At 38.9% G+C, this 13,278-nt stretch overlaps 1 protein-coding gene across 1 annotated transcript; it reads right to left on the reverse strand.

The window, feature by feature from the left end:
* Positions 1–7,851: 7,851 nt before the first annotated feature.
* Positions 7,852–9,728, reverse strand: LOC105919601 (red-sensitive opsin). Its single transcript, XM_036151579.1, has 6 exons — positions 9,611–9,728; positions 9,035–9,331; positions 8,745–8,913; positions 8,464–8,629; positions 8,138–8,377; positions 7,852–8,041 (listed from the first exon to the last, which is right to left on the reverse strand). Exons 1-6 carry the CDS (start codon positions 9,711–9,713, stop codon positions 7,943–7,945), a joined length of 1,074 nt encoding a protein of 357 aa, XP_036007472.1. The 5' UTR covers positions 9,714–9,728; the 3' UTR covers positions 7,852–7,942.
* Positions 9,729–13,278: the final 3,550 nt, after the last annotated feature.

The following is a 13,278-nucleotide window of genomic DNA, read 5'->3' on the forward strand; positions in this document are numbered from 1 at the left end:
GTTGATGTCTGTAGACTTTGGTATTCTAAATCTGCATCTCCAAGTCTATCTATATCTATAAAGTGCCAAAAATAACTCAATGCAATAAACTCTTCTGGAACCTCTAAGGTAATTTTATCTCACATTCTTGACTTGGGGTTTCACCTCTAATGAACAAAAACATTGACAGATTGAACAAAAAAATCAAAGACATCATTATTTATTTATTTTTGGGTCTTAAGTAGATGGCCTGCCCACCAAGAGTCTCAGGTTTTTAACAAGTCAATTGTTGAGAGATTTTGTAGTCTTGGAGCAGGAAGGATCCTGGCAGTGTTATGTTCACAGATCTGTTCACAGGATGTTTGGGTACAGCTTTCTCTCCCCTCTTTTCGAAGGTGCGACTGGCAGATGCAGCCTTCACAGCTGTGGCTCGTGAGGATCAGCAGGGGGGCCTTTAAAAAGGCAAGGCAAGTTTATATGTCCGTAACAAGACGATTCAATGAGCTGTACATTAACAGAGCAGAACATAACAAAAGAAAAATATGCAGAGGAAAGTACATTGCAGAGGAATGGTAGCAGTAGGTCAAGATAAATTGGACTGCAATTTTAATCTAATTAAGTTTCAGTTAACAACGAGAAGTTTGAATTGAACATTAACATTTAAAGGTGACTCTAAACATATAGGATTTTAACCTTGATTTAATGGAACTCAGGGTTTCACCACCTTTAAAGACTTCTGGAAGTTTGTTCCAGAAAAGTGGAGCATAGGAACTAAATGCTGCTTCTCCATGTTTGGTTCTGGTTCTAGGTATGCAGAGTAGATTTTAGCCAAAAGACCTGAGTGGTTCTGGAGGGTTGATACACAGATAAGTCTGTGATGCATTTAGGTGCTAAACCATTCAGTGATTTATATACTAACAGAAGTATTTTAAAGTCTATTCTCTGAAATACAGGGAGCCAGTGTAAGGACTTTAGAACTGGGGTGATGTGCTCTACTTTCTTAATCTTAGTGAGGATGCGGGCAGCAGCGTTCTGGATCAGCTGCAGCCGTCTGATCCACTTTTTAGGCAGGCCTGTGAAAACACCGTTGCAGTAATCAATTCTACTTGAAATAAAAGCATGAATTAGTTTTTCAAGATCATTTGTCCTTTAGTCTTAACTTTTGATTGCTTCTCTGTTGGTGCAAAAATTATTGCTTCAGTTTTGTTTTGTTTTTTTTTACATAGCCATGCATTAAGTTCATTAAGCATTTACTCAGTGCTTGAATGGGTTCTTAGTCACCTGGTGACATGGTGATCTAGAGCTGTGTTGTCTACATAGTTATGGTAACTTATGTTGTTGCTTTTTATGATCTGAGCTAGAGGGAGCATGTAGATATTGAATAGGAGGGGACCCTTGGGGAACCCCAGATAGGATTTTTGCGGTCTCTGTTGTTAAGTTACCCACTGACACAAAAAAGTATCTGTCCTTTAAGTAAGATTTAAACCAGTTGAGTGCTGTGCCAAAAAAGCCCACAGTTGTCTATACGCTGTAAGAGAATGGAATGATCAACAGTATCAAATGCAGAACTAGGGTCCAATAATGCCAGCACGGTGGTTCTTCCACAGTCTGTATTTATATGGATGTCATTAAACACCTTGATCAGGGCGGTCTCTGTACTGTGGGGAGCACGGAAACCTAACTGGAAAATGTTGAAGCGGCTGGTCGTTGTTAAGAAGGTGTTTGATTGTTGAAAAACAGCTTTTGCAATTTTCTTACTGATAAATAGGAGGTTTGAGATGGGCCTGTAGTTATGCAGAAGTAGTTTGTCCAAATTGTTCTTTTTCAAGAGTGGTTTGATGTTTTCCGGGCCTTGGGAAATACATATGACAAAATGGATTTGTTTATTATCTGAGTCAAATCAGACGCTATGACAGACAAAAGTTTCTTAAAAAAAGCTGTGGGTACATCGAGACAACAAGAGGAGGAATTTAGTTGGTGTATTATTTCTTCTAAGCGTTTGTACCTTATCTGACTGAATTGAGACATTTTATCAGGATAATTCTTAGTTGGAGACACCTTTGGTACTGAACTTGATATAGATGTACAGACTGCCCCTCTAATCTTTCGGATTTTCCCAGTAAAGAAATTAGTAAAATTTCGCAGGCCCTGGTGGAGTGGAGCCACGGTCACAGGACAGTTTGTTAACCTGTCAACTGTGGCAAGTAAGCATGAGCAATATTAATTTTATTTCTGATGATCTCAGATAAGAAAGTTTCCCTAGCATTTTTCAATTGTAAGTTATATTTGTAAAGCCTCTCTATAGATGTCATAGTGAACCTGGACTCTAGTCTTTCTCCACCTGCATTCAGCTTTTCAGCACTCCCTTTTTTCACTTGTAACAGCTAGAGCACTTCTCCACGGAAACTTTTCTTCCCAGAAACAACCTTCGCTTTAATTGGAGCAATGCACTCAATGATATCTGAAAGTTTTTACTGAAAGTTATCTACTAGTTAATCTACTGAGTTGCAGGACAACGTGGAAGTAGAAGAGTAAGCTTGGTTAAAGGTTTCGGTGCCATCGTCCTTAAAGACACATTTTCTTATGGTGTCTCTGGTTAAATTAGTCATTGGAAATGATCCATTCAAAGATAACAGAAAAGTGATCAGATAGGCCTTGGAAATGTTCAGACACTTAGTGATGATCAAGTCTAAAATTGGCCCTGTTTGTGTGTTGACTGTTTAACATGTTGAGTCAAACCAAAGTTTCTGTGTGTCACACTTCTTTTGCACCTCTGTCTTCAGGGTAGTCACTGTGAATGTTGAAATATCCCACAATAATTAAACAGTCCTAATGAACACATATCACGGATAGATGATCAGTAAAATAATTTAAAAAGTTTGATTTAGACTAAGGAGGCCTGTAAATATTGAAGAACATAGTTCTTCTCTTTACACGGAGCGGCAAATATTGAAAACAGTCAAACTTGCCTAGAAACATCTTTTTACATTTCAGTAAATCACTAAACAAAGTTGCCAATCCTCCACCTTTCCTTTGCTGTCTGCTTTGACAAAGAAAATGGTAGTTTGGAGGTGTTGACTCTATCAGAATAGGTGCCTCATTGAATTCATGAAACCTTGCTTCTGTTAAAAATATAGCATCAAGATTTTGGACAGTAATGAAGTCATTGATTAAAAATTATTTTCCGTACATATTTAATGTTTAACAAAGCCAGTTTATATGACTTAGTGGTTGGTATTGTCTCTGCGGCTGGTTGTATCTGACAATATATGGCTTTTAAGTATGATTGTTTATTACTGTTTGCTATCCTTTTAGCTTTGTTCTTTCTGCCAAGTATTAGCACAGAGATTTATCAGCTGTCAGGGGCCAAAAGTGTTCCTGGAAATGAACATTTCTGATAGAGTTACCTCTGGGGCCAAGTTTGTATCACATTGAAGTGATTTGAAGGTCCTGAGAACAGACATGTTCATCATCCTTGATATGTGGAGGGAGATAGATTAGGAGGTCAGGGGCTCCGCGGCTTTTGGAAGATGATGGTTTAGTAGCAGAACCTGGGCTGAGGGTGGTTTGTGTGGAGAGGATGTAAGATTTATACAGGATGTTAGTTGTATGCCAGTCTTAAAGACCTATTTCATGTTGTTGGTGAAATCCAGGAAAGGGACATCTGGGCTTAGTGGGAAGAGAGGGGAGGTGGATTTAGTACGGGGATGAAGGTTTTGGGTTCTCTGTATGGGTCACCGGGCGTTCCACTTTTTGTTCTTTTGTGATCTGGGGTGAGTTCTGCTGTAGTTGTGGTGAAGTCTCTTTCTGGGTCATCTTTCTGGTTATCCTTCTCCTGTCTTGTTTGGGCTGTACTGGGCATATCATCTGTTTATGCACTTGCTGTACTTTGTTGAAAGACAAAGCTGCTGGTGCATGGTTCACAGAATAGAAAATGTAAGAAATTAGTGGTTTTGTACCTGAGCTATTCAGAGAGAACCTGTCACTGCTGAAAAGGTGTCTTTTCTCGCAATAATATATTGAAGTTATCACTGAAGGTTGCAGATTTTAGCCAGTTGTAATTTTCATTTGAAAATTACTCTTAATTTAGTGAAGGCATCTAAGTTGGTCAAGAACAGTACTGCCACCTCACAGTTTGTGACGTCAGGTTGTGGGATCGGCTGTTGAGCAAGTCCCAATGCCCTATCTGTCCCTTTGTAAATAAATATCCATTTTCATGCCGAAATATTGTTTTTTGCCTCTTAACCAAAGATAGACATGGTATTAAGCATTTAAATTTAAAGTAATACTAATTTTACATTTTAGAGACATAAAAAGACAACAAAAAGCATTAAAGTATGGTTTATGGGTTGGGTTCTGCAATGTTATCAGGGAGTAAAAACTCATCTCATCTAAAAACTCATCTTTAGAACCAATCTCTGCTCAAAATGGTGATCTGCACCGCCTAATCTACTTTCAGCAGTTATCATCAGTTATTGCAACCGTTAACTGCAGAAAATACGGTCAGATCAGCTCCTTCTGAGTTTACTCTGCTCCTGTCAGGATGAGCTCCAGTGCATTATGAGGTGGAGGGATATTTCAGCGTCACTTATTTTAGAGCCCAAACAACCGACTTCACTTTTAGAAACAAGCCCAAATAACTGCAACCCGCAACTTATGAAATTTACAAGCGACTTTAGAAAAAAGCATAAAATAAGTGGGCTTTGCAACAGTGAGTCTTTCTAAGTGTGTCATATCACTCCGCCCCTCTGGTTGAGTAAACAAATGTCCCCGCACATTCTACATTATAAAAAGGAAAAACCTACTGAAAATCCTCGCTCTCATGTCATCTTGAAAACATTGTTCTTCGAAATGTTGGCTATAGATTACATGTTTTTTCTCTGGCCATAAGTTCGATGGCAAATCCTCCTTCTTCAAGTTCACAATCCAACGACGAACCCGTGGTGGATCAACAATCGGAAAGGTGAAAAAAATAATGTTTTTCCACTTTTACCCGATGTATTGGAACATCCAACTGCTATGCATGTGGACATTGTCACTTTAACAATAGCTCTCGCGAATTTCAATGGTGAAGTCCTCTGGAAATCCGAAATAATTGTTGTTGATCGCAGCTGTGTACAACAGTTCCTATTGAATTAGCTTGTGAAGGGTAGTGCCTCACCGCAATACAACGTCACAGGATGTGATATCAGCCCATATTTGGGCAATAATGGCTGCGAAATGGCGCCATACCGCCACCAACTGGTATGGAGTGTGGATCTGAATGGCTACTACTTATTTATACTTATTTATACTGAACAAGTCCAAACAAAACTAACTAATTAACTAAAGAAAATGAACAATACCAAAATAATATTCAGATCCTCTCAAGTATATTGATTAATCAAAGATAATGAAAAACAATTGCATAGCACTTATCTCTTGAATTCATTCTAAAGATTTCTATTAAATCAAAGTGTATTCTTTCCATTTTAAGATTTTGTACCATTTCCCTCCTTTCTCTTTCATACTTCTTACGGTATATCGTAATGTATTCAATTGTCTCTTGTTGCTCACGGTATTCACATCTGCCAGTGTTATGTTTACCTATTTTGAATAACATACTGTTTAATCCTGTGTGCCCAAATCTTGATATAATCTTGATCTTGATATAATTGTTTCTTCTCTTCTGTTCCTTCCTGCACATCTCATTTCTTCCACTCTCCTCTGAATCATGTTAAACCAACGTCCTTTCCTCTCTTCTTCCGATTGTTTTTGCCACCTTTCCTTCAGCTTCTGTTTAAAAATGCTCTTTACTTCCATTTTACTGTTAACTGACACATCAATGTCTTCTCTTGTTGTAGCCTCCTTTGCAGCTTTATCTGCCATTTCATTTCCTTTAACTCCACTATGTGCTGGTACCCACAAAAATATGACTGTAATGCCCATCATTTGAATTCTTTATGATGTTTTCTGGATTTCTATCAAAATATCAGTTCTACTGTCTGAATGATTTCTCTGTAAATTGATTAGGGATGAAGTCGAATCTGAACAAATAATCGCTCTCAGTGCTCTTATTTCCTCTACCCATTGCACTGCAAACAGAATTGCCATCATTTCTCCTGTGTATTGCGTATTTGCACCACTACAGCCTCCTTCCAGCTCTGTGGCAGTTCCCATCCTCCCATACTTTATTATATAGTTCTAGTAATACATGCTTTGAATTTTCACTGAGCTGGTTTATCATTACATAACAAATCTGATCATTTCCTGGTGCTGACATCTTAGTTTTCTGGAGAGCTCGTTTTTAGTTCTGTCATTGTAAAAGGTTTGTTTAATAAGTTATTGGAATTTTCTTGTTGTTGTAACTCTTCATTCTCCCTTACTGTTGTTTCCCTCCATTTTTTCCCCTCTTCACTAATATTATTTGAGCTGGGAATTGTTACAAAAGTTTTAGCAAGCATCTCTGCTTTCTCCTCATCTCACACTGCTATTGTTTGTCCATAATTTAAGACTGGGTACCCATACTCTCTTTTTATCCCATTCATTCTTTTTATCATCCCCCAAACTTTACCAATGTCTGTCTCCCTTCCTACTGAACAACAAAACTTCCTCCAGTATTCTTTCTTTGCACTTTTACATTTGCTTGTAATTTTTTATAATCAATAAGATTCTGAAAACAATGATTCCTTTTTAACAATTTATAAGCTTTATTTCGAGACTTTATCAGTCTTTCACATTCCTTTGTCCACCACGATACAATCTTACGTTTACGCTTACCTGCCAAAATCCATTTCCCCATCTTCCTCTACTTCTTGAGTAGCCATTCTGATCCAGTCACAGACCAGTTTGTGCCCACCGCCGAGTCAATGTACTTACTGACCGCCTGCTCCTGATAAGAACGTTAGCAGCTAGCAGAGTTCTTGTAAATCAGATTTTTCCCTCCGTTCACTTTAAGCACCCATCCCTCATCTACTGCAGGAGGAGCAGAATTATCGCTCCTTGCCTTAAGGTCACCCCATGTAGTAGAGTCAAGCCCTCTGTGTTGTCGTTATTATTACTAGTTAGTTTTGTAAGAGATCATGAGTGTACAGAGACTGGACTGCAAAGTCGGTTGCCATGGAAATTACAGATAAACGGACAGAGGGCACAGAGTCTGACATACTTAGACAGGAAAGAATGACTGATTAGGGGAAAATTAGGGGAAAATGAACGGAACGCTGATATCATACTGTGCCCGCTCCTGAATGGGTGGGCACATGCTTCCTATAACATATCTGTGTGAGAGAACAACCGGGGTTCTCAGGTACCGGTTGCGTTGTGTTGTTCTGATCACATAAGGGGTGAGAACGTCCTGAGGGGCCCGGCACCAGCCCCCGAAGAAAACAGGTGGTCTAAGAGAGCGAGTTTTGAGTCCCACTGCTATATGAGGATGAAAATTTTTTTTTCCCGTTTTCATACTGTTGTAAAAGCTACCCTCTGAAAAACGAGCGTGCAAATGGTTGTAATTGTGAAAATTATTGAATTTGCGTAATCGTAGAGATTGCAAAGTCGCAATTTCCTGGAGAGAATTTGTAAAGGGGAGTTAGATCTTGTGCAGCCACGATGGTGGTGATGCAGTGAGACATCTAATTGTTGAAATATAAAACCTTGTGATTTACTACCTTTAACACCAAATATTTCTTTTGAATAATAATTGTCAACACAAGAGGGAAAAAAGAGACAGAGACAAAAATTGCAATCATGCTTTGGGTTTTATATTCAACTGAAAAAAGTTACATAGATCATAATACAATATCTAGAAGAATCTTTTTTGCTAATTTTTTTTGTCTTTTACTTTGCCAGAGTGTCATTTAAGTGAAAAATGTGAAATTACACCATTGTTATTTAGTGTAAAACAAAAAAAAGAACATTTCCAAACGAACAATAAATAGTTTCTGTACAGGTCAAAGTAGCTTTTTTCCAAAAAGGAGAACATGAAGGTTTATGCAGGAGCCACTGAGGAAACCTCTGTCTTTGATGTGGACACTTCAGAACCATCGTCCACCTGTTTGCCAAAGAGCTGCATGATGCATGTGCGAAACTGCAAGTAAAAGAATAGACCGAAGGTTAAATATAAAACAAAAACGTGATTACCATACCAGGTAAATGAATATGACAACTGGATTGTTGTGCCCACCTGTCGGTTCATGAAGACATAGATAACTGGGTTGTAAATGGTGGCGCTCTTGGCAAAGTATGCAGGCATGGCAGCAGCCAAAGGATGGAAGGCATATCCGGGGTTGGCTGCGGCGAAGCAGGCGAAAAAGGTGTAAGGTCCCCAGCAGACACAGTAAGCCACGATCATGACTACAACCATCCTGGACACTTCCCTCTCAGCCTTCTGGGTTGACTCAGATTCCTTCTGCTGCATAGCAACCTGTGGCCAACAAAACAACAAGATCAGAGTTTACCAAGTTCTCATAAATGCTACGACAAAACTAAGGTTAAAGGGATAACACCTACAGCTCGGATGGCCAGCCATACAGCCAGGTAACACAGGATGATAATAGCCAGAGGGAGGATGCAGCATGTAATCATGAGGACGATCATGTAGGACTGGACTCCAGGGTCTTCACTTCCACTGAACACATCAGGTCCACAAGAGGTTTTCAGTCCATGGGGCCAGTACCTGATACAAGACAATATTTTAGCATTTAGTTCACATTGAACAATTAAAGCTTGGTTTACTGGTTATTGACGATATAGACTGAGATATAAAAACTACAGAAGAACCAGCAGGTTACCTGCTCCATCCAAAGATGGGAGGAGCACACCACACTGCAGACCAGACCCAGGAGAACACGATTCCACCTGTGGCCCACTTGGCATCAAACTTGACGTTTCCAAAAGGTTTGCACACAACTACCCACCTCTCCCAGGAGATGATAGTCAGGGACCAAAGAGCAGCAATACCTTTGTAAACAAAAAGGATGGATAGCTTACATGCAGTTTAACAATTCCAAAATTCCTCTGTAGGTTTGATTGAAATGAGTTTACAAGTCCTGAATCATGTATAAGTACTGTGACAACTTACCACAAGTTGAGACAGTGTAGCCTTCAAAGACGCACATTGGATGTCCCAGAATGAAATATCCAAAAAACTGGTTGCATACGCTGATGGTGCTGGCAAAGACTGTCTCTCCAAGATCAGCAATGGCGAGGTTGACCAAGATCCAGTTCAGGGGATGACGAAGTTTCTTGAACTTTGCCGTGGCCACCAAGACGAGGCCGTTGGTGAAGACTGATAAAACCACCACGAAAAACATCCAGACGGTTGCAACATTGTAAACCCATCGAGGAGCGATGTGGTAGTTTGGTCCCTCAAAAGGATCTGGAAACAAAGGCTCACGTCTTAGAACTATCTTCTATTTCACATGTGTTTTTTATACGTTAAATGCAACTGCAGACTAATCCATTTGCTAAGAAAAGCAGGTTGCCTTTTAAAACAGACCATATCATATGCTGTGCATGCAAGCATTTGTTTAAATATCAGTTCAAAAACACTCCACTGGTATTTCTGATTTTAAAACTGCACAAACTCATCCACTATTAAATTAATCTCTAATAACACCCGGTCTACACCCGGAATGGTTCAAAATCAAAAGCATACCTCTCGTTTGATTGCTGTTTGTGTATGTGAATGCAGATCCCCTCGTTGTCTCTTCATTGTACCGCCTGGCAGCAAACGACTGTTTTCCCCATTCCTCTGCCATCCTGATTGTGTTGCTCCTTCTTTTCGCTTGTAACCCTCTGAGTTTGCTGTGTGCTTCACCTCAGCCTTCACTTATATACCCTAACCTCTGATGGGATTACTTTCAAATCATATTACACCCGCGGTGTGCCACTTGGCAGACATGCTATAATAGCCTGTAATTAAAACTGTCTGCTAATGAGGTTAAGACACAGGGTGGATTTTAGAACTCATATAACCATTTAATTTCAGGTGTCTAACTCACACATCCAGGTCCATTGAGACCCCCCTTTATTTTTTTTCCTTCTGTTTCCTTTAAATTACAGCTGTTGAAGACTGAGTACATAATAATGAGCACCTTGTTAAAAGTTTGCTAAACAATTAGGGAAATTATTCCCTTTCAACACTGTTATCTTATTAATAATATTAAGATTGCAATTTTAAATAATGTCATTACTAGATGGTGTGTGACGCTGGGGGCTCGGGTTGGCAGGAGAGACCGAAGGTCTTAAACCAGATTTAGAGGACAAGAGGAGATCCACACTCTAATAGGAGCAGGTACACTTAATGACATGTGAAGCAAATAAGACATCTCTAATCCCTCCGGAAAGAAGATTTACCCCAGAGTCTAGCATGTTTTGACCCATCTAAGATGTGGCAAATAGCATCACAGTCCCTATGACCAATGGGGACGTGTAACGAAGGGGTGGCGGATGTGTCCAGATTAATTAGGGTGTGAACCTTTCTGAGGCAAACTCGCTCACGGAAAAAAATCGAAGGAGTAAAAGGCTTGGCCTGGTTTTTCATCTTGGTTCAGTGACTGAACAAGTGTGACAAGGGTAATGGTGAATACAGAGAAAGCCCACCATCGAAGTTGGGGCATCAGACAGTTGAAAACATATTTTTTGTGACTCAGGTTGGACATGTCAGCAAAAGTAACAAAGTGGAGTTCCTGATAATAAGTACTCATGGGAGCAAATTTGACCAAATACATAAAAAAAGGCTATTATTATTATTATCATTGATGAAAAATCTAGGTGCTGTTTTTAAACAAGAAAAGTAATCTTCCCAAGTTCAGGAACTCCTACTTGAAGTAAAATTATATATTTTTTTTACTTCTGTCAAAAATGTTTTTGTACATGTCTAGATTGGATTACACATGGTTCAGGAGGATGAGGTAACCAGAATTCTAAGTCAAAAGACTAAACATTAAAGAAAGCGTCCCGCTTCATGCTGACATTTATGTCTGATGCTTTGTTAGACCCTAAAGCATGACTGAGTTGAAGACCACAGCCAAAGAATTTCCCTTTTTTTTTTACAGAAATCAGAAAAGACAAGACATTTAAATAAAACCTTTTGTGAATGTAATGCAAATTGTGAAGAGATTTGAGGTGTCTCGGGAAAGAACTTAATATTTCAGAGCATAAAGTGTACAATCTAACATTTGTTTTGTCAAGCATCTACAGAAGCACATTTGTCACTCTGAGAAATTGTAAAAAAAATGTAAATGAATTGAATATAAACATATTTAAATGTGCTTCGTTGACTTAAATGTTAGCGTCATTAGAGAGAAGTGTCTAGAACTAGCTCGCCCTGTGCTACGTGGCTCTCTTTGAATATCTTGAGGATTCTTTTTTCCACTATAGTTCACCTTAAAAGTCACCTCACGTCGGATGCAGATAAGAGGTGTCCTCACAACCTCATCGATTTGGAAAAACTTCTGCAACGAACAGTTGGAAATAATGATCAAGTCACATTTTTGGCGAGCTGATATCCTCCGGCAAAAGAAAACAAATATCTGAAAGTGTAGCCAGAATGATTTTACTTTATTTAGGGGTATCCGAGCAAAGAGGTCTAAACAGAAATGCATTTGTATTTGTAAAAAAATAAATAAATTGAAAAAGCTGTGTTTTTGACAGGTATACACAAATCTGTGTTGGTCTTTTACATAAAAATAAAATCCATCAAAATTTGTGGTTGTAAAGAGTTATGACTGTTTCTGTTGGGCCAGTAAGTGATTTATCCATATGTATCAAGAGTTGAAGAGACACACTGATTTTTAATGTTTTCTAAATAAGTAAATCCTGTCGAGATTTTTAATTTTTTAAAAGCAAAATCAATAAAATGGTTCTGTGACACAGTTTCCAATTAACATGAGCTGTGAAAGGCAACCAATATGTCAGATTAAACCATTATACCAGCTTTGGTTAATCTATTACCTCCAAAGTGAGCTGTCCGTTTGGAGGGTTTACGGATTACGGAGCCGACGTGCCAAAGCTAACTGGACTAATTAATGCAACGGGACAACCTGAGGCGTACTTTTAATCTGATTTGACATTCCAAGGTAAGAACATTTTTGAGTGAATTGTCAGGAAACTTGGTGTACCATAACAGGAAAGGAGCCAAAGTTTTGTCTCACTGCTGTACCTGTATAAATAAATATGTCACCGTTAAACAAATATGTATATCCCCGACAGATTTCGGTTTGAAAAGACTTTCCCATTTGGCATAAATCCAGTACACAGAATGTAGCTTGCGTGGTCTTAAAGTTAATAGCTATTGTAAATTTTGAACTCTTGTCCCTGGATGAGCCTTAGACATAATCAGCATATAATATATATATATATATATATATATATATATGTATATATATATATATATATATATATATATATATATATATATATATATATATATATATATATATATATATATACGTTAAGGGATGCAGTTTGTAAAGCAAGCTGAATATTTAGTTTGTAAATATTACCTACAGTAAAATACAGTATGATGTGAGGGTTGTTTCTGAGGTTTTGGAGTTTTTCGTCTGCATGGACTCTCTCCGGTTACTTCTCCCGCAGCTCAAAAACATGACATTCTTTAGACGTGTGTGTGTGTGTGTGTGTGTGTGTGTGTGTGTGTGTGTGTGTGTGTGTGTGTGTGTGTGTGTGTGTGTGTGTCTGTGTGTCTGTGTGTGTGTGTGTGTGTGTGTGTGTGTGTGTGTGTGTGTGTGTGTGTGTGTGTGTGGTGCCCGGTGATACACTCCTATCCAGGGAGGGTGCACCCCGCATCTCACCCAGTGACCCCACTCCCCCCTCCGCCACAGTGTTGCCAGATATTGCGAGACAAACAAGCAATCAGCTCTTTGAAGGCAAGCCCAAAAGAAGAGAAACAACAAGAAACCCACCACAGTGCCGCAACAACGCGAGCGGGTCTCCTTACAACTCGTGTAAATCATAGTCGTTTATTATATAGCTCAAATAAGCGACTTATATGGAGTCACATTGAAGGAATTTTTTTAAAGTACTTTCTCATGCGCATCAGATAATATTTTTTTATTTCCCTTAAACGTCCCTTTAGGGGCTCAGTAGACTTCACGATCGAAAACAAGCAAAATAAATAAATAAAAATAGAATAGAATAAAAATAAATAAAACCCGCAACCTGCGACTCACGAAATTTAAAAGCGACTTTAGAAAAATACAAGCCCAAAGCGGCGTATAAAAAGCGGATTGGTCTCAACACTGCTCCCTCCGCCACCCTGCACGGGAGGATCAAGCGATGGAGGATCCTGGACAGATAGCCTAC

This window comes from Fundulus heteroclitus, chromosome 20 (genome assembly GCF_011125445.2).
Source record: "Fundulus heteroclitus isolate FHET01 chromosome 20, MU-UCD_Fhet_4.1, whole genome shotgun sequence".
In the NCBI taxonomy this organism is placed as follows: domain Eukaryota; kingdom Metazoa; phylum Chordata; class Actinopteri; order Cyprinodontiformes; family Fundulidae; genus Fundulus; species Fundulus heteroclitus.